Here is a 25,761-nt window from a genome sequence, read left to right as displayed (position 1 = left end):
GACCAGCATCCTTGTGGAAACGCTTTCGACACCTTGTAGAGTCCCATGCCCCGACGAAGTGAGGCTGTTCTGAGGGCAAAAGGGGGGTGCAACTCAATATTAGGAAGGTGTTCCTAATGTTTTGTCCACTCAGTGTACAAAACAGCATTTTGATGTGACTGTTGTTGTTGTTCAGGTGATCAAGAAGGCAAGTATGACTCACAGCTCCTGTGGTTCCTCGAGAGGCACATGAGAAACCAACAGACCCAGAGGGTGAGAGGAACACACCCACCCTCTACGTGTCCTCTGTCCCTGTCTCTCTCTGTGTTTCTCTGTGTCTCTCTCTGTCTTTCTCTGTGTCTCTCTGTCTTTCTCTGTGTCTCTCTGTGTCTCTCTCTCTCTGTCTTTCTCTGTGTCTCTCTGTGTCTCTCTCTCTCTGTCTCTCTCTCCCTGTCTCTCTCTGTCTCTCTCTGTGTCTCTTTCTCTCTCTGTCTCTCTCTGTCTTTCTCTGTGTCTCTCTGTGTCTCTCTCTGTCTCTCTCTGTGTCTCTCTCTCTTCCCCCCCCCTCCAGTAGCTAGTCAGTTAAGAACAAATTCTTATTTACAATGACGGCCTAGGAACAGTGGGTTAACTGCCTTGCTCAGGGGCAGAACAACAGATTTTTACCTTGTCAGCTCTGGGATTCGATCCAGCAACCTTTCGTTTACTGGCCCAACGCTCTAACCACTAGGCTACCTGCTCTAACCACTAGGCTACCTGCTCTAACCACTAGGCTACCTGCTGCCCCTCATCTCTCTCTCCAGTAGCTACAGGGCAGTAATCTCTCTCTCTCCAGTAGCTACAGGGCAGTAATCTCTCTCTCTCCAGTAGCTACAGGGCAGTAATCGCTCTCTCTCCAGTAGCTACAGGGCAGTAATCTCTCTCTCTCTCCAGTAGCTACAGGGCAGTAATCTCTCTCTCTCCAGTAGCTACAGGGCAGTAATCTCTCTCTCTCCAGTAGCTATAGGGCAGTAATCTCTCTCTCTCCAGTAGCTACAGGGCAGTAATCTCTCTCTCTCCAGTAGCTACAGTGCAGTAATCTCTCTCTCTCCAGTAGCTACAGGGCAGTAATCTCTCTCTCTCCAGTAGCTACAGGGCAGTAATCTCTCTCTCTCTCCAGTGCAGTAATCTCTCTCTCTCCAGTAGCTACAGGGCAGTAATCTCTCTCTCTCCAGTAGCTACAGTGCAGTAATCTCTCTCTCTCCAGTAGCTACAGGGCAGTAATCTCTCTCTCTCCAGTAGCTACAGGGCAGTAATCTCTCTCTCTCCAGTAGCTACAGGGCAGTAATCTCTCTCTCTCTCCAGTAGCTACAGGGCAGTAATCTCTCTCTCTCCAGTAGCTACAGGGCAGTAATCTCTCTCTCTCCAGTAGCTACAGGGCAGTAATCTCTCTCTCTCCAGTAGCTACAGGGCAGTAATCTCTCTCTCTCCAGTAGCTACAGGGCAGTAATCTCTCTCTCTCCAGTAGCTACAGGGCAGTAATCTGTCTCTCTCTCCAGTAGCTACAGGGCAGTAATCTCTCTCTCTCTCCAGTAGCTACAGGGCAGTAATCTCTCTCTCTCCAGTAGCTACAGGGCAGTAATCTCTCTCTCTCCAGTAGCTACAGGGCAGTAATCTCTCTCTCTCCAGTAGCTACAGGGCAGTAATCTCTCTCTCTCCAGTAGCTACAGTGCAGTAATCTCTCTCTCTCCAGTAGCTACAGGGCAGTAATCTCTCTCTCTCCAGTAGCTACAGTGCAGTAATCTCTCTCTCTCCAGTAGCTACAGGGCAGTAATCTCTCTCTCTCTCCAGTAGCTACAGGGCAGTAATCTCTCTCTCTCCAGTAGCTACAGTGCAGTAATCTCTCTCTCTCCAGTAGCTACAGGGCAGTAATCTCTCTCTCTCCAGTAGCTACAGGGCAGTAATCTCTCTCTCTCCAGTGCAGTAATCTCTCTCTCTCCAGTAGCTACAGGGCAGTAATCTCTCTCTCTCCAGTAGCTACAGTGCAGTAATCTCTCTCTCTCCAGTAGCTACAGGGCAGTAATCTCTCTCTCTCCAGTAGCTACAGGGCAGTAATCTCTCTCTCTCCAGTAGCTACAGGGCAGTAATCTCTCTCTCTCTCCAGTAGCTACAGGGCAGTAATCTCTCTCTCTCCAGTAGCTACAGGGCAGTAATCTCTCTCTCTCCAGTAGCTACAGGGCAGTAATCTCTCTCTCTCCAGTAGCTACAGGGCAGTAATCTCTCTCTCTCCAGTAGCTACAGGGCAGTAATCTGTCTCTCTCTCCAGTAGCTACAGGGCAGTAATCTCTCTCTCTCTCCAGTAGCTACAGGGCAGTAATCTCTCTCTCTCCAGTAGCTACAGGGCAGTAATCTCTCTCTCTCCAGTAGCTACAGGGCAGTAATCTCTCTCTCTCCAGTAGCTACAGGGCAGTAATCTCTCTCTCTCCAGTAGCTACAGTGCAGTAATCTCTCTCTCTCCAGTAGCTACAGGGCAGTAATCTCTCTCTCTCCAGTAGCTACAGTGCAGTAATCTCTCTCTCTCCAGTAGCTACAGGGCAGTAATCTCTCTCTCTCCAGTAGCTACAGGGCAGTAATCTCTCTCTCTCCAGTAGCTACAGGGCAGTAATCTCTCTCTCTCCAGTGCAGTAATCTCTCTCTCTCCAGTAGCTACAGGGCAGTAATCTCTCTCTCTCTCCAGTAGCTACAGTGCAGTAATCTCTCTCTCTCCAGTAGCTACAGGGCAGTAATCTCTCTCTCTCCAGTGCAGTAATCTCTCTCTCTCCAGTAGCTACAGGGCAGTAATCTCTCTCTCTCCAGTAGCTACAGGGCAGTAATCTCTCTCTCTCTCTCCAGTAGCTACAGGGCAGTAATCTCTCTCTTTCTCTACAGTAGCTACAGGGCAGTAATCTCTCTCTCTCTCTCCAGTAGCTACAGGGCAGTAATCTCTCTCTCTCTCTAGAGTAGCTACAGGGCAGTAATCTCTCTCTCTCCAGAAGCTACAGGGCAGTAATCTCTCTCTCTCTCCAGTAGCTACAGGGCAGTAATCTCTCTCTCTCTCTCCAGTAGCTACAGGGCAGTAATCTCTCTCTCTTTCCGTTAGATGTTGAGATTGAACATCCTCTGTCTGTCTGTCTGTCTCAGAAACATCATGAGGGTGTGAGGGAGATACTGATGAATCGTGGAGCTCTCCAGATTCCTCTGATGAAGAGAACGGAGGACCACGTTCAGTGCCACCACTACCTGTCTACTGCCACCACTACCTGTCTACTGCCACCACTACCTGTCTACTGCCACCACTACCTGTCTACTGCCACCACTACCTGTCTACTGCCACCCCTACCTGTCTACTGCCACCACTACCTGTCTACTGCCACCACTACCTGTCTACTGCCACCACTACCTGTCTACTGCCACCCCTACCTGTCTACTGCCACCCCTACCTGTCTAGTGCCGCCACTACCTGTCTACTGCCACCCCTACCTGTCTACTGCCACCCCTACCTGTCTACTGCCACCCCTACCTGTCTAGTGCCGCCACTACCTGTCTACTGCCACCACTACCTGTCTACTGCCACCACTACCTGTCTACTGCCACCACTACCTGTCTACTGCCACCACTACCTGTCTACTGCCACCACTACCTGTCTACTGCCACCACTACCTGTCTACTGCCACCACTACCTGTCTACTGCCACCACTACCTGTCTACTGCCACCACTACCTGTCTACTGCCACCACTACCTGTCTACTGCCACCACTACCTGTCTACTGCCACCACTACCTGTCTACTGCCACCACTACCTGTCTACTGCCACCACTACCTGTCTACTGCCACCACTACCTGTCTACTGCCACCACTACCTGTCTACTGCCACCACTACCTGTCTACTGCCACCCCTACCTGTCTACTGCCACCACTACCTGTCTACTGCCACCCCTACCTGTCTACTGCCACCTCTACCTCTCTACTGCCGCCACTACCTGTCTACTGCCACCCCTACCTGTCTACTGCCACCACTACCTGTCTACTGCCACCCCTACCTGTCTACTGCCACCCCTACCTGTCTACTGCCAGCCCTACCTGTCTACTGCCACCACTACCTGTCTACTGCCACCACTACCTGTCTACTGCCACCCCTACCTGTCTACTGCCACCCCTACCTGTTTACTGCCACCCCTACCTGTCTACTGCCACCACTACCTGTCTACTGCCACCCCTACCTGCCTACTGCCGCCACTACCTGTCTACTGCCACCCCTACCTGTCTACTGCCACCACTACCTGTCTACTGCCACCACTACCTGTCTACTGCCACCCCTACCTGTCTACTGCCACCCCTACCTGTCTACTGCCACCCCTACCTGTCTACTGCCACCCCTACCTGTCTACTGCCACCACTACCTGTCTACTGCCACCACTACCTGTCTACTGCCACCCCTACCTGCCTACTGCCGCCACTACCTGTCTACTGCCACCCCTACCTGTCTACTGCCAGCCCTACCTGTCTACTGCCACCCCTACCTGTCTACTGCCACCCCTACCTGCCTACTGCCGCCACTACCTGTCTACTGCCACCCCTACCTGTCTACTGCCACCACTACCTGTCTACTGCCACCACTACCTGTCTACTGCCACCACTACCTGTCTACTGCCACCCCTACCTGTCTATTGCCACCACTACCTGTCTACTGCCACCACTACCTGTCTACTGACACCCCTACCTGTCTACTGCCACCCCTACCTGCCTACTGCCGCCACTACCTGTCTACTGCCACCCCTACCTGTCTACTGCCACCACTACCTGTCTACTGCCACCACTACCTGTCTACTGCCACCACTACCTGTCTACTGCCACCACTACCTGTCTACTGCCACCCCTACCTGTCTACTGCCACCACTACCTGTCTACTGCTACCACTACCGGTCTACTGACACCACTACCTGTCTACTGACACCACTACCTGTCTACTGCCACCACTACCTGTCTACTGCCAGCCCTACCTGTCTACTGCCACCCCTACCTGTCTACTGCCACCACTACCTGTCTACTGCCACCCCTACCTGTCTACTGCCACCACTACCTGTCTACTGACACCACTACCTGTCTACTGACACCACTACCTGTCTACTGACACCACTACCTGTCTACTGCCAGCCCTACCTGTCTACTGCCACCACTACCTGTCTACTGCCACCCCTACCTGTCTACTGCCACCACTACCTGTCTACTGCCACCACTACCTGTCTACTGCCACCACTACCTGTCTACTGCCACCACTACCTGTCTACTGCCACCACTACCTGTCTACTGCCACCCCTACCTGTCTACTGCCACCCCTACCTGTCTACTGCCACCCCTACCTGTCTACTGCCACCACTACCTGTCTACTGCCACCCCTACCTGTCTACTGCCACCTCTACCTGTCTACTGCCACCCCTACCTGTCTACTGCCGCCACTACCTGTCTACTGCCACCCCTACCTGTCTACTGCCACCCCTACCTGTCTACTGCCACCACTACCTGTCTACTGCCACCACTACCTGTCTACTGCCACCCCTACCTGTCTACTGCCACCACTACCTGTCTACTGCCACCACTACCTGTCTACTGCCACCACTACCTGTCTACTGACACCACTACCTGTCTACTGCCACCCCTACCTGTCTACTGCCACCACTACCTGTCTACTGCCACCCCTACCTGTCTACTGCCACCACTACCTGTCTACTGCCACCACTACCTGTCTACTGCCACCACTACCTGTCTACTGCCACCCCTACCTGTCTACTGCCACCACTACCTGTCTACTGCCACCACTACCTGTCTACTGCCACCACTACCTGTCTACTGCCACCCCTACCTGTCTACTGCCACCCCTACCTGTCTACTGCCACCCCTACCTGTCTACTGCCACCCCTACCTGTCTACTGCCAGCCACCACACCCATGCAGAACACTTGATTGGTTTGCTAAGTGGCAACTCGTCACTAGTTTCCATATAGCCGTTCTCCACCCCTTTTTCTTCTCTTCCTGAAACAAGAACAGTTAGGAGTTTTTACCCTCTGTTTTGATGAGGGCTGTAAGAATCACTCACTTGCAATGCCCACTCATTACCTTGGGCCCCTAGTGGCTCTGTGTTTATTACCTTGGGCCCCTAGTGGCTCTGTGTTTATTACCTTGGGCCCCTAGTGGCTCTGTGTTTATTACCTTGGGCCCCTAGTGGCTCTGTGTTCATTACCTTGGGCCCCTCGTGGCTCTGTGTTCATTACCTTGGGCCCCTAGTGGCTCTGTGTTCATTACCTTGGGCCCCTAGTGGCTCTGTGTTTATTACCTTGGGCCCCTCGTGGCTCTGTGTTTATTACCTTGGGCCCCTAGTGGCTCTGTGTTTATTACCTTGGGCCCCTAGTGGCTCTGTGTTTATTACCTTGGGCCCCTAGTGGCTCTGTGTTTATTACCTTGGGCCCCTAGTGGCTCTGTGTTTATTACCTTGGGCCCCTAGTGGCTCTGTGTTCATTACCTTGGGCCCCTAGTGGCTCTGTGTTCATTACCTTGGGCCCCTAGTGGCTCTGTGTTTATTACCTTGGGCCCCTAGTGGCTCTGTGTTTATTACCTTGGGCCCCTAGTGGCTGTATGTGTTTATTACCTTGCCTGCTGGGAGACAGTCAGCGTTGCCTGCTGGGTGACAGTCAGCGTTGCCTGCTGGATGACAGTCAGAGTTGCCTGCTGGGTGACAGTCAGAGTTGCCTGCTGGGACACAGTCAGCGTTGCCTGCTGGGAGACAGTCAGCATTGCCTGCTGGGAAACAGTCAGCATTGCCTGCTGGGAGACAGTCAGCGTTGCCTGCTGGGAAACAGTCAGCGTTGCCTGCTGGGAGACAGTCAGCATTGCCTGCTGGGAGACAGTCAGCGTTGCCTGCTGGATGACAGTCAGCGTTGCCTGCTGGATGACAGTCAGCGTTGCCTGCTGGATGACAGTCAGCGTTGCCTGCTGGATGACAGTCAGCGTTGCCTGCTGGGAGACAGTCAGCGTTGCCTGCTGGGAAACAGTCAGCGTTGCCTCCTGGGAGACAGTCAGCGTTGCCTGCTGGATGACAGTCAGCGGTGCCTGCTGGAAGACAGTCAGCGTTGCCTGCTGGGAGACAGTCAGCGTTGCCTGCTGGGAAACAGTCAGCGTTGCCTGCTGGGAGACAGTCAGCGTTGCCTGCTGGGAGACAGTCAGCGTTGCCTGCTGGATGACAGTCAGCGTTGCCTGCTGGGAGACAGTCAGCGTTGCCTGCTGGGAGACAGTCAGCGTTGCCTGCTGGGAAACAGTCAGCGTTGCCTGCTGGATGACAGTCAGCGGTGCCTGCTGGATGACAGTCAGCGTTGCCTGCTGGATGACAGTCAGCGTTGCCTGCTGAATGACAGTCAGCGGTGGCGCTGTAGATTCCAGGCCTCAGCTCATCAGTCGCCAGTCTGTTGCTCCGCCCCTCTATCCGCACACCCCCCTCAGAGCTTATGTAAAGGAGTCAGGGAGGGAGGGAGCCAGGGCAAGCTGAAGAAGGGTTTTTAAGCCTTGAGACATGGATTATGTCTGTGTGACATTTAGATGGTGAATGGGCAAGACCAAAGATTTAAATGCATTTGGTTTGAGTGCGTCAAGAACTGCAACGCTGCTGGGTTTTTTCACACTCAACAGTTTCCTGTGTGTATCAAGAATGGTCCACCACCCAAAGGACATCCAACCAACTTGACACAACTGTGGGAAGCATTGGAGTCACCATGGGCCAGCATCCCTGTGGAAACGCTTTCGACACCTTGTAGAGTCCATGACCTGATGAAGTGAGGCTGTTCTGAGGGCAAAAGGGGGGTGCAACTAAATATTAGGAAGGTGTTCCTAATGTTTTGTCCACTCAGTGTATATCTACCACTTTGAGTAGCCTAACCTCCTTAAACGAAAGGTAACTACAAAGTAGCCTATGCCTACCTGGTAGAATCATGATTATTTGCATTAATCCAGTGGCCATTTTGTTTTGAAAACTCCATCCCAAGTGTCCTACTGACATAGGCGGGGCATCCATAAACCCTCGATCCTTTTAACCCTTCATGTTGGTGCTAGCAAGCAGGCTAGGTATCAACAGCCAATCCAGTAGGGGCTAGAAACTATAGTCAGCTTCGATTGGTTAATAGATTATTTGCATGAAGTTCAGCTTTCCCCCCAACTTTGGTCCTGCCCTGTTCACGTCCTCGCCCACGCTCCCATTGCTCCCAACGGGTCCACTTCACTTCCTTCATTGAAAATGAATATGGGCTTTCGTTGTTTCATCGTCTCCAATGTGCTATCTCTTTAGTAAGCTTCCCCTGAAGTAAATTGAACTAAATTGCCAAGTGATATAGCCTAATTAACCTACTCCTGTCCATACAAAAATGTATAAAATCATTCAAAATAGGTGATTTGATTTGGCCACAGATCATTAGCTTCTTAAAAAATGTTGGCGGAGCGGTTTGTTGATGTCAACGTTATTAACAGAGTGCATCATGGTGGGGTTATGGTATGGGCAGGCGTAAGCTATGGACAACGAACACAATTGCATTTTATCGATGGCAATTTAAATGAACAGAGATACCGTGACGAGATCCTGAGGCCCATTGTTGTGTCATTCATCCGCCGCCATCACCTCATGTTTCAGCATGATAATGCACAACCCCATGTTGCAAGGATCTGTACACAATTCCTAGAAGCTGAAAATGTCCCAGTTCTTCCATGGCCTACATAGTCACCAGACATTTCACTCATTAAGCATGTTTGGGATGCTCTGGATCGACGTTCCGAAAGCACGGTATCTGTGACCAATAGTTGCATATCTGTATTCCCAGTCATGTGAAATCCATAGATTAGTTTGTTTTGATTGATTTACTTCCTTGTATGAACCTTAACTCAGTAAAATCTTTGAAATTTGTTTCGCATATGTTACATTTTATAATTTTGTTCAGTACAGAAACGCAACAGTCTGGCTGGAAAATGAAAGGGTAACTACACAAAACATCGTTCCAGACATAAACAATGGTCCCCTGATGTGGTTGTGTACTTAAAACATCCAATGTTGTTGTTTTTCTATTTACAAATTGTGTTTTTGAGAGAGAAAACCTGTTTTTTTTAATGTATATAAAATAAAATGTTTTTGACACTATCGTTTTGGTATCAAGTACAATTTTTTATCCGAATTCTGCCTGAAAGGAACAGATGTCAGTTTGACATCTTCAATAAATACCTTTTGTACTTTATTTGACGTTTTCTTGTCTTTGCTGTTACAGTAAATCTATCCAAGTCAATGTAAGAACACAAGGATGTGCTAATTAAAAGATGGCTCGTCATTATTAGCCTGGTTCTGTACGGAATACAGGTATATTACGGGACAGGCCAGGCCATTATCAATTACAGTAATCCCTCGTTTATCGCGGGGGTTACGTTCCGAAAATGACCCGCGATAAGTGAAATCCGCGAAATAGAAAACTTTTTTTTTTTTTTACAATTAGCAACTATTACATGTATACAAATACAGTGACTCACGTGTAGGCCGTTTCACTGCTCTTCAGACTGGGCCGCTGCATCCTGACTGCGCTCTGCAGTGTTCTCTTCTTCTGAAGCCCGCGGTGCAGGTGTGTTTGTTCGGGAGAAGAACATAGTGATAGGCAGCTGTTGTCGCTCTTTTTTCTTCTTTGCAAAAAGATCCTTGTACACCGACATGCCACCATCGATTACGTTGGAGAACTGTAATGAACGGCTCATCAAAGGGTCCCATTCCTCAGCTACTCGCTTAAGTTCAGTGGCCATTCGCACCATGGTTGCTAAGCGACCAAGCGTTAGTCCTTCCTTCCTTCCTGGCCAACTTAATGTAAATTTGCCAAGCTGTTTTATGTACGTACACATAACTGCACGAGACGACAAAATGATAGCACAATTCGTAGCATGTTTTGATACAAGAAGCGGGAGTGAGTTTTTAGCGAATCAGAATGCAGAGCACAATGCACCAAAAAAAAAAAAAAAATGCATTATGAAAATCCGCGAAATAGCGAATCCGCGATAAGTGAACCGCGAAGTGGCGAGGGATCACTGTATTTAATTTTTTATTTATAAGAAACTTGGTGTGACCACGTCATGTGCTGATGCCATCAACTGAACACATTAGTGTAGAATCCTGGGCTCAGAGACAGTTTATTACTTCAAGCCATCAGACTGCTGAACACTTGAACTGGACTGACCCCCTGCTCGGATTCTCCACACCTTAGAACACATGCACTCACACCCACACAGACACCCACACAGACACCCACACAGACACCCACACAGACACCCACACAGACACCCACACAGACACCCACACAGACACCCACACAGACACCCACACACACAGACACCCACACAGACACCCACACACACAGACACCCACACAGACACCCACACACACAGACACCCACACAGACACCCACACAGACACACACACAGACACCCACACAGACACACACACAGACACCCACACAGACATCCACACAGACACCCACATATAACACACTGTGGCTGAGGAAAGGCACTACTCCCAATATAAGTGAACCCCAAATCAATATAGTTCTCATCATATTTGCGCCTTTTTTCGATGGTCGAACTAGACTACCTGTATTTGACATTGTGTTATTTCGCTAAACACTAGATGGTTTAATTTGATTATTGCCAGTGAAACGAGGCGACTCAGGAGAGATGGGAAAAAAAACTCACCCAAATGTATAGCCCCGTTGGAAAATATAAAACGGACTGTTTGAAAATGTGAATCACATTTTTGTTTGGCGTACCCCCCCCGACGGCATTACAAGTACCCCAGTTTGTGAATAGTCGGACTACAGTATTATTCTGTAGTAAAACACACTGAAGATATTTCCCCATGCTCAGACAGAGCGTGATCTGGGACCTGTTAGTTTTATTCAGAGCTCTTGTACCGTTATTCCAGGGAATAATAGCTGGTCGTAATACTCATAGACATAATTGTTTTATTTTTTATTTTTTTTAACCTTTATTTAACCATGTAGGCTAGTTGAGAACAAGTTCTCATTTACAACTGCGACCTGGCCAAGATAAAGCAAAGCAGTGTGAACAGACAACAACACAGAGTTACACATGGAGTAAACAATAAACATTAACCAGAGTTCTCTCGCTACTCATTTTTTACGTTTCTCCACACTGCTACACCTTTCAATACAGAGTCTGCCAGTACAGTAACTGTTCTGGAAAGTGTATTGTTTAGTTGATATAAAACGTTGTGCCTGTGTTTTACACTGTGTTTGGATGCTATATTTAGGAACGTGTTCTCAACTGCTATGTTTAGGAGGGACTCTCACACATGGTGACAGATAAGTCTTGAGTGCAGCCTGTGTGCTGTAGTAAGTTAGGCCTAGTTAAAGTGAGTGTCTGCCTTGCTCTGCCCAGCCTTGCACTGGACCAATACAACATGACTCTGAGTTGAGACAGAGACAGACCAGCTGCTGAAAAGATGGATCTGTGCTGGGTGTCCTGCTAATGAAAGATGGATCTGTGCTGTGTCTCCTGCTAATGAAAGATGGATCTGTGTCTCCTGCTAATGAAAGATGGATCTGTGCTCTGTGTCTCCTGCTAATGAAAGATGGATCTGTGTCTCCTGCTAATGTAAGATGGATCTGTGCTCTGTGTCTCCTGCTAATGAAAGATGGATCTGTGTCTCCTGCTAATGTAAGATGGATCTGTGCTGTGTGTCTGCTGTTAATGAAAGATGGATCTGTGCTCTGTGTCTCCTGCTAATGAAAGATGGTGTTCTAGTTAAGAGATAAGAGAAGCCGGTGTTTGGAGGATATATTCGCACGAGTGTTACGCCCGGAGACGAAGTCGAGTAGCTGCATTAGCGTTTGTTTTAAGCTGTTTTTCTAGTGACATTTATTTGGATACATCCATAACAATGAGCTAATGATGTGCTGTTTCACCTGGCATAGAAAATCTCATCAGGATACTTGTTCAGAGGAGCAAGCCAACAACACAGCTAACACAATCACTTCAAAATGAAGCTGGAAAGACTGCAAACTAGCTGCATTTCGTTGAATTAAAATTTTAAAAAAGGTCTGTCTTGTCCCGACTCCAGACATGTTCATTACTACGGGACAGCTGGAGATCGAATTTGAATATTGAAACAATGTTGCAGATGTCGGAGAGACAGACAGTAAGGTTTATACACATATCCACTGTTGAAAACTACATGTTAGTCTGACAGGAATGAGAATGTCTAGATGCTTTTTATAGTGAAGATCAAGTTTATAAATTGCCTGGCTGGGCTGATGAAACAGTGGAGTCAGATGGAAAAGAGAAAATAGGCCTTTTAAAGTCATAGATTTAGCCGGTGGTAACTTGTGGAATAGACACCGGCTGGAATTCAGTTTTAACCAATCAGCATTCAGGATTAGACCCACCCTTTGTATAATGTTAAAGCATGAACACGAGGCTGCCTGGCCGACTGGCTAACAACCAACCAGGACAGAGAGAAGGAACAAGGAGGTTTATCTACTGTGTAGTTGAGGCTCTACTCTGGCCTCCCTGGTGGTTTATCTACAGGGTAGTTGAGGCTCTACTCTGGCCTCCCTGGTGGTTTATCTACAGTGTAGTTGAGGCTCTACCCTGGCCTGTCTGGTGGTTTATCTACAGTGTAGTTGAGGCTCTACCCTGGCCTGTCTGGTGGTTTATCTACAGGGTAGTTGAGGCTCTACTCTGGCCTCCCTGGTGGTTTATCTACAGGGTAGTTGAGGCTCTACTCTGGCCTCCCTGGTGGTTTATCTACAGGGTAGTTGAGGGGGCTTGGGGCTTGGTGTGGGAGGGGTTAGGGCTTGGTGTGGGAGGGGGCATTGGTGTGGGAGGGGGCATTGCTAGGGCTGTTATGGTGACCGTATTACCGCCACACCGGCGGTCACGAGTCATGAAGGCAGTCAAATTCCACGTGGCCGTTTAGTCGCGGTAATTTGGCTTCTCCAAGCTCTGATGCTGCTGCTGGTCATTAGTAACCTACCAAATTTGCTAACTGCCTGGTACTCAGCACTCTACTGTCCACTCTAATCACTCTGACATCAATGCAAATATAACCGAAAATCTAATCAAACACTTCATGAGAGCCCATGAGCTCATGTTGCACAACATTTCTATAGGCTATGCAATTGTGTGAGAAAACAGAGTGATGGCCTCTATTAAAAAGAGGAGGATCCCATCAGCTTTCTATAGGCCTACTATATGTATTTCTCAACTTTCCTAATATTAAGCACATTGCTTCTCTTTACAACAGGAGTATAGCCTACCTGGCATGAAAATGAACCACGGAAAAAGCGTCCTCCATTTGCTATTTAAGTACATATATGACATGTCATTTTTCCCACCGCTCCTGTTTTGAGACAGGTGCGTGATAATGGTCAGTGATGGAGGGAGGGAGAGACACTGAGTGATGGAGGGAGGGAGAGAGACACTGAGTGATGGAGGGAGGGAGAGAGACACTGAGTGATGGAGGGAGGGAGAGAGACACTGAGTGATGGAGGGAGAGAGAGAGAGATGTTGTTTATTCACTTTAGTTTGTCTATTTCACTTGCTTTGGCAATGTAAATATATGTTTCTCATGCCAATAAAGCTATTTGAATTGAATTGAGAGTGAGGGAGAGAGGGAGGGAGAGGATCCTACATCAGACACAGAAACAGAGACTGGCCCACAAGCACAGACAGAGAGACTGGCCCACAAGCACAGACAGAGAGACTGGCCCACAAGCACAGCCAAAGAGACTGGCCCACAAGCACAGACAGAGAGACTGGCCCACAAGCACGGCCACAGAGACTGGCCCACAAGCACAGCCAAAGAGACTGGCCCACAAGCACAGACAGAGAGACTGGCCCACAAGCACAGACACAGAGACTGGCCCACAAGCACAGACACAGAGACTGGCCCACAAGCACAGCCACAGAGACTGGCCCACAAGCACAGACAGAGAGACTGGCCCACAAGCACAGCCACAGAGACTGGCCCACAAGCACAGCCAAAGAGACTGGCCCACAAGCACAGACAGAGAGACTGGCCCACAAGCACAGACACAGAGACTGGCCCACAAGCACAGAGACTGGCCCACAAGCACAGACAGAGAGACTGGCCCACAAGCACAGACAGAGAGACTGGCCCACAAGCACAGACATGGAGAAACCGGTCCGTAAGCAGTCACACAGAAACAGAAACAGAAACAGACACACACACACACACACACACACACACACACACACACACACACACACACACACACACACACACACACACACACACACACACACACACACACACACACACACACACACACACACACACACACACACACACACACACACACACACACACACACACACACACACACACACACACACACACACACACATATAAAGAGAGAGGATATCGGTCACATTGTTCCAAAGCCTTTTTTGTAAGCTGATGTCTCTTAAGGCCACTGAATAAGCAATGTGTGTGTGTTGTGGCTAAGCTCAGAGCAGCAGGGTTATATTTGGGTCACCACCACTCCAGCTATAGCACAGTCACAAGGCAGTCACAGAACCGCAGTCACAGAACTACGGTCACAAGGCAGTCACGTGTGGTGTGTGTGTGTGTTGTGGCTAAGCTCAGAGCAGCAGGGTTATATTTGGGTCACCACCACTCCAGCTATAGCACAGTCACAAGGCAGTCACAGAACCGCAGTCACAGAACTACGGTCACAAGGCAGTCACGGAACCACGGTCACAAGGCAGTCACAGAACCGCAGTCACAGAACCACGGTCACAAGGCAGTCACAGAACTGCAGTCACAAGGCAGTCACAGAACCACAGTCACAGAACCACGGTCACAAGAAAGTCACAGAACCACAGTCACAAGGCAGTCACAGAACCACAGTCACAAGGCAATCACAGAACCACAGTCACAGAACCACAGTCACAAGGCAGTCACAGAACCACAGTCACAGAACCACAGTCACAGAACTACGGTCACAAGGCAGTCACGTGTGTGTGTGTGTGTGTGTGTGGTGTGTGTGTGTGTGTGTGTGTTGTGGCTAAGCTCAGAGCAGCAGGGTTATATTTGGGTCACCACCACTCCAGCTATAGCACAGTCACAAGGCAGTCACAGAACCGCAGTCACAGAACTACGGTCACAAGGCAGTCACAGAACCACGGTCACAAGGCAGTCACAGAACCGCAGTCACAGAACCACGGTCACAAGGCAGTCACAGAACTGCAGTCACAAGGCAGTCACAGAACCACAGTCACAGAACCACAGTCACAAGAAAGTCACAGAACCACAGTCACAAGGCAGTCACAGAACCACAGTCACAGAACCACGGTCACAAGGCAATCACAGAACCACAGTCACAGAACCACAGTCACAAGGCAGTCACAGAACCACAGTCACAGAACCACGGTCACAAGGCAGTCACAGAACCACAGTCACAGAACCAGTCACAAGGCAGTCACAGAACCACGGTCACAAGGCTCGCTCTGTCTCTCTCCGTCTCTCTCTCTCTGTCTTTGTCTATCTATCTCTCTTTGTGTTGGGGGTAATGGTGTGTTGGGGGTAATGGTGTGTTGGGGGTAATGGTGTGTTGGGGGTAGTGGTGGGGTACTGGTGGGATGTGTTGGGGTGGTGGGGTGTGTTGGGGTAGTGGTGGGGTACTGGTGGGGTGTGTTGTGGTGGGGTGTGTTGGGGTGTGTTGGGGTAGTGTTGGGGTGTGTTGGGGTGTGTTGGGGGTAGTGGTGGGGTAGTGGTGGGGTGTGTTGGGGGTAGTGGTGGGGTGTGGTGGGGTAGTGGTGTTGTGGTGTTGGGGGTAGTGGTGTTGGGGTGTGTTGGGGTAGTGGTGTTGGGGTAGTGGTGTTGGGGTGTGTTGGGGGTAGGGGTAGTGGTGTTGGGGTGTGTTGGGGTAGTGTTGTTGGGGTGTGTTGGGGTTGGGGTGTGTTGGGGTAGTGGTGTTGGGGTGTGTTGGGGTAGTGGTGTTGGGGTGTGTTGGGGTAGTGGTGTTGGGGTGTGTTGGGGTAGTGGTGTTGGGGTGTGTTGGGGGTAGGGGTGTGTTGGGGTAGTGGTGTTGGGGTGTGTTGGGGTAGTGGTGTTGGGGTGTGTTGGGGGTAGTGGTGTTGCGTGTTGTGTTGGGGGGGTGTTGGGGGGTGTAGTGGGGGGTGTTGGGGTAGTGGTGGGGTCAGTCGGCGTTAACCAACCATTCCATCCACCATACGGGTCAGTCGGCGTGTACCAACCACTCCATCCACCATACGGGTCAGTCGGCGTTAACCAACCGCTCCATCCACCATACGGGTCAGTCGGCGTTAACCAACCATTCCATCCACCATACGGGTCAGTCGGCGTTAACCAACCACTCCATCCACCATACGGGTCAGTCGGCGTTAACCAACCGCTCCATCCACCATACGGGTCAGTCCGCGTTAACCAACCGCTCCATCCACCATACGGGTCAGTCGGCGTTAACCAACCACTCCATCCACCATACGGGTCAGTCGGCGTTAACCAACCACTTCATCCACCATACGGGTCAGTCGGCGTTAACCAACCGCTCCATCCACCATACGGGTCAGTCGGCGTTAACCAACCACTCCATCCACCATACGGGTCAGTCCGCGTTAACCAACCACTACATCTACTTCTTCAGTTACAGACTTCTGGCTCCATTCCAGAGATAACCCCCGTGACTGGCGCTCTGCTTCACAGATCCTCACACGACACATTCAAATCCAAAATCTTTTTCAGGTGCAAAACAGGCTCCTTCTGCTCCTCGGACATACATAACAAAACAAAACCATTTCTTGTTATTTTCACTGCCGCCTCCTAATCTAACACATCTGGGGTTTTCATCAAGACTTCAAACGGATCTCCTAGGTATCTGGGATGAGTGCTGGGTCGTAGCCGGCTGGTGACAGTGATTAAGTTCAGGGCAGGGTACTGGGTCGTAGCCGGCTGGTGACAGTGATTAAGTTCAGGGCAGGGTACTGGGTCGTAGCCGGCTGATGACAGTGATTAAGTTCAGGGCAGGGTACTGGGTCGTAGCCGGCTGATGACAGTGATTAAGTTCAGGGCAGGGTACTGGGTCGTAGCCGGCTGATGGCAGTGATTAAGTTCAGGGCAGGGTACTGGGTCGTAGCCGGCTGGTGACAGTGATTAAGTTCAGGGCAGGGTACTGGGTGGTAGCCGGCTGATGGCAGTGATTAAGTTCAGGGCAGGGTACTGGGTGGTAGCCGGCTGGTGACAGTGATTAAGTTCAGGGCAGGGTACTGGGTGGTAGCCGGCTGGTGACAATGATTAAGTTCAGGGCAGGGTACTGGGTCGTAGCCGGCTGGTGACAGTGATTAAGTTCAGGGCAGGGTACTGGGTCGTAGCCGGCTGATGACAGTGATTAAGTTCAGGGCAGAGTACTGGGTGGTAGCCGGCTGATGACAGTGATTAAGTTCAGGGCAGGGTACTGGGTGGTAGCCGGCTGATGACAGTGATTAAGTTCAGGGCAGGGTACTGGGTCGTAGCCGGCTGATGACAGTGATTAAGTTCAGGGCAGGGTACTGGGTCGTAGCCGGCTGGTGACAGTGATTAAGTTCAGGGCAGGGTACTGGGTCGTAGCCGGCTGGTGACAGTGATTAAGTTCAGGGCAGGGTACTGGGTGGTAGCCGGCTGATGGCAGTGATTAAGTTCAGGGCAGGGTACTGGGTCGTAGCCGGCTGATGACAGTGATTAAGTTCAGGGCAGGGTACTGGGTGGTAGCCGGCTGATGACAGTGATTAAGTTCAGGGCAGGGTACTGGGTCGTAGCCGGCTGATGACAGTGATTAAGTTATGGCAGAGTTCTGAGTCGTAGCCGGCTGGTGATGGCTTTTTAATAGTCTGTTGGCCTTGAGATAGAAGCTGTTTTTCAGTCTCTCGATCCCAGCTTTGATGACCTGTACTGACCTCGCCTTCTGGATGATAGCGGGGTGAACAGGCAGTGGCTCGGGTGGTTATTGTCCTCTGATCTTTTCAGCCTTCCTGTGACATCGGGTGGTGTAGGTGTCCTGGAGGGCAGGTAGTTTGCCCCCGGTGATGCGTTGGGCAGACCGTACCTCCCTCTGGAGAGCCCTGTGGTTTGCGAGCGGTGAAGTTGCCGTACCAGGCGGTGATACAGCACGACAGGATGCTCTCAATGATGCATCTGTAAAAGTTTGTGAGGGTCTTAGGTGCCAAGACAAATTTCTTCAGCCTCCTGAGGTTGAAGAGGCGCTGTTGCACCTTCTTCACCACACTGTCTGTGTGGGTGGACCATTTCAGTTTGTCAGTGATGTGTACGCCAAGGAACTTGAAGCTTTCCACCTTCTCCACTGCGGTTCTGTCGATGTAGATAGGGGGGTGCTCCCTCTGCTGTCTCCTGAAGTCCACGATCAGCTCCTTCGTTTTGTTGACGTTGAGTGAGAGGTTGTTTTTCCTGGCACCAGTCCGCAAGGGCCCTCACCTCCTCCCTGTAAGCTGTCTCGTCATTGTTGGTAATCAAGCCCACTACTCTTGTGTCGTCTGCAAACTTGATGATTGATTTGGAGGCGTGGGTGGCCAGGCAGTCATGGGTGAACAGGGAGTACAGGAGGGGGCTGAGAACGCACCCTTGTGGGGCCCCTGTGTTGAGAATCAGCGAAGTGGAGGTGTTGTTTCCTACCTTCACCACCTGGGGGCGGACCGTCAGGAAGTCCAGGACCCAGTTGCACAGGGCGGGGTCGAGACCCAGGGTCTCGAGCTTAATGACGAGTTTGGAGTGTACTATGGTGTTAAATGCTGAGCTGTAGTCGATGAACAGCATTCTCACATAGGTATTCCTCTTGTCCAGATGGGTTAGGGCAGTGTGCAGTGTGGTTGCGATTGCATCGTCTGTGGACCTATTGGGGCGGTAAGCAAATTGAAGTGGGTCTCGGGTGTCAGGTAAGGTAGAGGTGATATGATCCTTGACTAGCCTCTCAAAGCACTTCATGATGACAGAAGTGAGTGCTACTAGTGATAGTCATTTAGTTCAGTTACCTTTGCTTTTTTGGGAACAGGAACAATGGTAGCCATCTTGAAGCATGTGGGAACAGCAGCCTGGGATAGGGAGCGATTGAATATCTCTGTTAACACACCACTGCGCATACTCTGAGGACGCGGCTAGGGATGACGTCTGGGCCGGCAACCTTGCGAGGGTTAAACTGTTTAAATGTCTTGATCACGTCGGCCACGGAGAACGAGAGCCCACAGTCAATCCTAGTGACGCAGAATGACATGTGACAACGGTGTGTGTCTGTTTGCAGTTTCCTGGACAGAATTGAGTCAGTAAGACAAGGAGACTACACTCCCACAGACCAGGACCTGCTACGATGCAGAGTGTTAACTTCAGGGATATTCGAGACGCGATTCCAAGTGGACAAAGTCAACTTTCAGTGAGTATCTTTCTCTGTCTGTCTGTCTGTCTGTCTGTCTGTCTGTCTGTCTGTCTGTCTGTCTGTCTGTCTGTCTGTCTGTCTGTCTGTCTGTCTGTCTGTCTGTCTGTCTGTCTGTCTGTCTGTCTGTTTCTCTGTCGGTCTGTCTGTCTGTTTCTCTGTCTGTCTGTCTGTCTGTCTGTCTGTCTCTGTGTCTGTCTCTGTGTCTGTCTGTCTGTCTGTCTGTCTGTCTGTCTGTCTGTCTGTCTGTCTGTCTCTGTGTCTGTCTCTGTGTCTGTCTCTGTGTCTGTCTGTCTGTCTGTCTGTCTGTCTGTCTGTCTGTCTGTTTCTCTGTCTGTCTGTCTGTCTGTCTGTCTGTCTGTCTGTCTGTCTGTCTGTCTGTCTGTCTGTCTGTCTGTCTGTCTGTCTGTCTGTCTGTCTGTCTGTCTGTGTCTCCGTCTCTCTGTCTCTCTGTGAAGTGAGGAAATGATGAACTGAAGCAGATTTTGGACTCATAAAGCATCTCAGACAGGGTAAGAGGGCTGATCTAGGATCAGTTTCCCTGTTAGATCATAATTAATATGATTAGATGGACAAGGGGAACCAGATCCTAGAACAGCATTCCTACTCTGTCAGCCAGACCAGCCAGTCTAGCCAGTCAGTCATCCAGTCAGCCAGACCAGTCAGCCATACCAGCCAGTCCAGTCAGCCAGCCAGTCCAGTCAATTCAGCCAGTCAGACAGTCAAGTCACCCAGTCCAGCCAGTGAATCAGTCAGCCAGCCCAGTCAGTCAGGTCAGTCAGCCGTCCAGTCAGTCAGTCAGTAAGTCCAGCCAGCCAGCCAGTCAGTCCAGTCATCCAGGCCAGTCACCCAGTCCAGTCCAGCCAGTCCAGTCAGTCAGCCAGTCAGTCAGCCAGTCCAGCCAGTCCAGTCAGTCAGCCAGTCATTCAGTCCAGTCAGCCAGTCCAGTCAGTCAGCCAGTCCAGTCAGCCAGTCAGTCAGTCAGCCAGTCCAGTCAGTCAGCCAGTCATTCAGTCCAGTCAGTCAGTCAGTCAGCTAGTCATTCAGTCCAGTCAGCCAGTCCAGCCAGTCAGCCAGTCATTCAGTCCAGTCAGCCAGTCAGCTAGTCCAGTCAGTCAGTCCAGTCAGTCCAGTCAGCCAGTCAGCCATCCAGTCAGGCAGCCAGTTCAGGGAATCAGTCAGTCAGTCAGTCAGTTAGCCAGCCAGCCAGCCAGTCAGTCCTGTCAGTCAGCCAGCCAGCCAGTCCAGTCACCCAGTCAGCCAGTCCAGCCAGTCCAGCCAGTCAGTCCAGTCAGCCAGTCAGTCCAGTGTTACATGTGGTTATGTGACCTAATATTCTGTCTCCTCTCCTCTATTCTCTCCTTCTGTTTCTCTCCTCTCCCCTCTCCTCTCTCCTCCCTCTCTCGTCTCCTCGCTCTTCTCTCTTCTCTCGTCTCCTCTCTTTCCTCTCCTCTCTCTCCACTCTTTTCTCCTCACCTCCCTCTCTCCTCTATTCTCCTCTTTCTCCTCCTTCTCACCTCTCCTCGCTCTCCTCCCCTCTCTCTTCTCCCTTCTCTCCTCTCTCCCTTCTCTCCTTACTCTTCTCCCTCTCTACTCTCCTCTCTCTCCTCCCTCTCTACGCTCCACTCCTCCCTCTCCTCTCTATCTCCTCTCTCTCCTCCCTCCTCTCGCCTCGCCTCACCTCTCGCCTCTCCTCCCTCTCTCTCATCTATCTCCCCCTTCTCTCTCCTCTCTTCTCCTCCCTCTCCTCTCGCCTCTCTTCTCCTCCCTCCTCCCTCTCTCCTCCTCTCTCTTCTCTCTCCCCCTCTTCCTCTCTCCTCTCTTCTCCTCTCTCTTCTCTCTCCCCCTCTCCTCTCCTCTCCTCTCCTCTCCTCTCCTCTCCTCTCCTCTCCTCTCCTCTCCTCTCCTCCCTCTCTCTTCTTCTCTCACCTCCCTCCTCCCCCTCCTCCCTCTCCCTCCTCCCTCTCTCCTCCCTCTCTTCCTCTCTCCTCCCTCCCTCCTCCCTCCCTCCCTCCTCTCTCCTCTCTCCTCCCCTCCCTCCCCTCCTCCCTCCTCCCTCCCCCCCTCCCCCCCCCTCCTCCTCCCTCCTCCCTCCCCCTCCCTCCCTCCTCCTCCCTCCTCCCTCCTCCCTCCTCCCTCCTCCTCCCTCCTCCCTCCTCCTCCTCTCCTCTCTCAGTATGTTTGATGTGGGCGGCCAGAGAGACGAAAGGAGAAAATGGATCCAGTGCTTTAATGGTGCATTGTGTGTAGTGGGGTGTGTGTGTGTGTGTGTGTGTGTGTGTGTGTGTGTGTGGGGGGGGGGGGGTGTAGTGTGTGGTGTGTGTGTGTGTGTGGGGGGGGGGGGGTGTGTGTGTGGTGTGTGTGTGTGTGTGTGTGTGTGGGGGGTGTGTGTGTGGGGTGTGTGTGGGGTGTGTGTGTGTGTGTGGGGGGTGTGTGTGTGGGGTGTGTGTGGGGTGTGTGGTGTGTGTGTGTGTGTGTGTGTGTGTGTGTGTGTGTGTGTGTGTGTGTGTGTGTGTGTGTGTGTAGTGTGTGTGTGTGTGGGGGTGGGGGGGGGGTGTGTGTGTGTGTAGTGTGTGTGTGTGTGTGGGGGGGGGGGGGGTGGGGGGGGTGTGTGTGTAGTGTGTGTGTGTGTGTGTGTAGTGTGTATGTGTGTGTGTGTGTGTGTGGGGGGGGGTGTGGGGGGTGTGTGTGTGTGGGGGGGGGGGGGGGGTGTACATGTACAGCGGCGTCTGAAATGATTGACACCCTCGACGAAGATGAGCAAAAATGAGTGTATAAAATAAATAATTTAAATACTGAGCTATATTGAATGCTCAAAACAAAATTATATTATTTTATACTAATGCAATTGCTCAGAGAAAGAGATGTTGTTTAACCCCCTAGTGCGTCAATCTAAGAAAACGAAATAACAATATCCCCATCAAACTCCGCCAGATTAAGAATATCTGATGTGTCTCAATCCACCGCATCCAACGCTGTCACTCTTCCACGTCTGAGGTGAAAGGTGACAGAGAGGTGTTTATCAGACCAGGTGACATCCCATCTGAGGTGAAAGGTGACAGAGAGGTGTTTATCAGACCAGGAGACATCCCATCTGAGGTGAAAGGTGACAGAGAGGTGTTTATCAGACCAGGTGACATCCCATCTGAGGTGAAAGGTGACAGAGAGGTGTTTATCAGACCAGGAGACATCCCATCTGAGGTGAAAGGTGGCAGAGAGGTGTTTATCAGACCAGGAGACATCCCATCTGAGGTGAAAGGTGACAGAGAGGTGTTTATCAGACCAGGAAACATCCCATCTGAGGTGAAAGGTGACAGAGAGGTGTTTATCAGACCAGGTGACATCCCATCTGGGGTGAAAGGTGACAGAGAGGTGTTTATCAGACCAGGAGACATCCCATCTGAGGTGAAAGGTGACAGAGAGGTGTTTATCAGACCAGGAGACATCCCATCTGAGGTGAAAGGTGACAGAGCTAGAGAGGTGTTTATCAGACCAGGAGACATCCCATCTGAGGTGAAAGGTGGCAGAGAGGTGTTTATCAGACCAGGAGACATCCCATCTGAGGTGAAAGGTGGCAGAGAGGTGTTTATCAGACCAGGAGACATCCCATCTGAGGTGAAAGGTGACAGAGAGGTGTTTATCAGACCAGGAGACATCCCATCTGAGGTGAAAGGTGACAGAGAGGTGTTTATCAGACCAGGAGACATCCCGAAAATTGGTCTTCTTACGGAAACGTGTGTAGCGTCCGAACGGTTTGACTTACGGACTATTGAGCACTCTATGGAAAGGGGAGACTCTCACGAACACGATGGGGCTCTCCGTTCTGCTCTACGACCACAAGTGTTACAGGACTCGTCTGAAGGTAACTGGTACCGGTTTAAAACCACTAGTGTTACAGGACTCGTCTGAAGGTAACTGGTACCGGTTTAAAACCACAAGTGTTACAGGACTCGTCTGAAGGTAACTGGTACCGGTTTAAAACCACAAGTGATACAGGACTCGTCTGAAGGTAACTGGTACCGGTTTATAACCACTAGTGTTACAGGACTCGTCTGAAGGTAACTGGTACCGGTTTTTAAAAGATTAAAAGGAAGTATGGAGGTTGTTTTATGCTTACCCAAAAAAGGTGTTAAATATGTGTAAAATATTTCCTGATCTTTCTGATATCTCCTAAATATAGGACGACAGACTCTTCAAAACACCGTTTCTTATGATTTATTTTTTGACTGTCCTTTTGTCGTTCAGTGTGTTTCTATGGGCCAAATTCAATAAATAAATTGTTTATACCTAAAGGGATCTTACAGTTGTTTTTAGACTAAAACTAGGCTCAATCTGTGTCCGGGAAACCACCCCTAAATCCATTAGCTGCAACAGAAAATAGACTCAGTAGATGTAGATGGGGACAGAACCTTTTTTCCCAACATGGCTCTAAAATTACCATGACATTCTCATTCATTATTTAGTTTAATTGTGGCCCTGGAACCTTTTGGGGACAGCATAGCACCCACTAAAATCATAATGTCAAACACCCTAGGAGACACCCTAGGAGACACCCTAGGAGACACCCGTAGGAAACACCCTAGGAGACACCCGTAGGAATCACCCTAGGAGACACCCGTAGGAAACACCCTAGGAGACACCCGTAGGAAACATCCTAGGAGACACACGTAGGAAACACCCTAGGATACACCCGTAGGAAACAGGGTGTCTCCTAGGGTGTTTCCTAGGATGTTTCCTAGGGTGTCACCTTTCTCTCTGTCACCTTTCACCTCAGATGGGATGTCTCCTGGTCTGATAAACATCTCTCTGTCACCTTTCACCTCAGATGGGATGTCTCCTGGTCTGATAAACACCTCTCTGTCACCTTTCACCTCAGATGGGATGTCTCCTGGTTTGATAAACACCTCTCTGTCACCTTTCACCTCAGATGGGATGTCTCCTGGTCTGATAAACACCTCTCTGTCACCTTTCACCTCAGATGGGATGTCTCCTGGTCTGATAAACACCTCTCTGTCACCTTTCACCTCAGATGGGATGTTTCCTGGTCTGATAAACACCTCTCTGTCACCTTTCACCTCAGATGGGATGTCTCCTGGTCTGATAAACACCTCTCTGTCACCTTTCACCTCAGATGGGATGTCTCCTGGTCTGATAAACACCTCTCTGTCACCTTTCACCTCAGATGGGATGTCTCCTGGTCTGATAAACACCTCTCTGTCACCTTTCACCTCAGATGGGATGTCTCCTGGTCTGATAAACACCTCTCTGTCACCTTTCACCTCAGATGGGATGTCTCCTGGTCTTATAAACACCTCTCTGTCACCTTTCACCTCAGATGGGATGTCTCCTGGTCTGATAAACACCTCTCCGTCACCTTTCACCTCAGATGGGATGTCTCCTGGTCTGATAAACACCTCTCTGTCACCTTTCACCTCAGATGGGATTCCTATTCCTATAGGAGACACCCATAGGAATCACCCTAGGAGACACCCGTAGGAAACATCCTAGGAGACACCCGTAGGAAACACCCTAGGAGACACCCGTAGGAAACACCCTAGGAGACACCCGTAGGAAACATCCTAGGAGACACCTATAGGAATCACCCTAGGAGACACCCGTAGGAAACACCCTAGGAGACACCCGTAGGAAACACCCTAGGAGACATCCTAGGAGAGCTTTTAAACCCAGTCTTCTAATTTCAGCTGTGCTTTTATCTTTATTGAAACCAGATAACATTACTGTCACACAAGGTGATTCAGGAGCTTAAAGTACTTGAATTTATCACTCTGAAATTCAAGTCCTGGAATATCAGACATTTCCTCCAGTTGGTACTTGAATTAAAATATGAGGAGAACACAAAATGATCAAATATGTTAATATAAAAAAATATTAGAAAAACAATTTACATGTTGCGTTTATATTTTTGTTAAGTATAGTTTACCTACCTTTTTTAAAAACCACTGCTGCACTGGACCATACCAACCCACACCATGTAAGGCCCAACAAAAATGTGTCACGTGGGTGAATTGGCGCCAGTTCGACATTTATTTATTTTCTCTCCAGAACTTCCTGTATCAAGCAGCAGCGGTTCACCTGACGTTTTCCTCACACAGCCCAACCGCCCTTCTCCCGACTGGCGACGTTAAAGCTGCCAGTCGGAAACAAGATGCTTTTTTTGTGTGTAGCTATAGCGATCAGTACTTATCACTCACGTCAATAAGAAACGTATTATTGAGTAGAACTTGTAAGGTAGTGATGAATAGTAAGTTAGTTGTTAATGAGGT

At 50.2% G+C, this 25,761-nt stretch overlaps 1 protein-coding gene across 2 annotated transcripts in view; it reads left to right on the top strand.

Moving 5' to 3' along the window:
* The window catches only part of LOC129813636 (guanine nucleotide-binding protein G(olf) subunit alpha-like), a 232,549-nt gene that overhangs the window by 187,381 nt on the left and 19,407 nt on the right, over positions 1-25,761 (top strand). For both annotated transcript variants that reach the window (XM_055866004.1, XM_055866005.1), the window contains exons 6-7: positions 19,349-19,477; positions 21,654-21,712. In XM_055866004.1, coding sequence (XP_055721979.1) covers positions 19,349-19,477; positions 21,654-21,712 — 188 coding nt within the window. The remainder of the gene's footprint in view (positions 1-19,348; positions 19,478-21,653; positions 21,713-25,761) is intronic.

This window comes from Salvelinus fontinalis, chromosome 17 (genome assembly GCF_029448725.1).
Source record: "Salvelinus fontinalis isolate EN_2023a chromosome 17, ASM2944872v1, whole genome shotgun sequence".
NCBI lineage: Eukaryota > Metazoa > Chordata > Actinopteri > Salmoniformes > Salmonidae > Salvelinus > Salvelinus fontinalis.
This window is presented reverse-complemented; position numbering and strand designations above follow the sequence as displayed.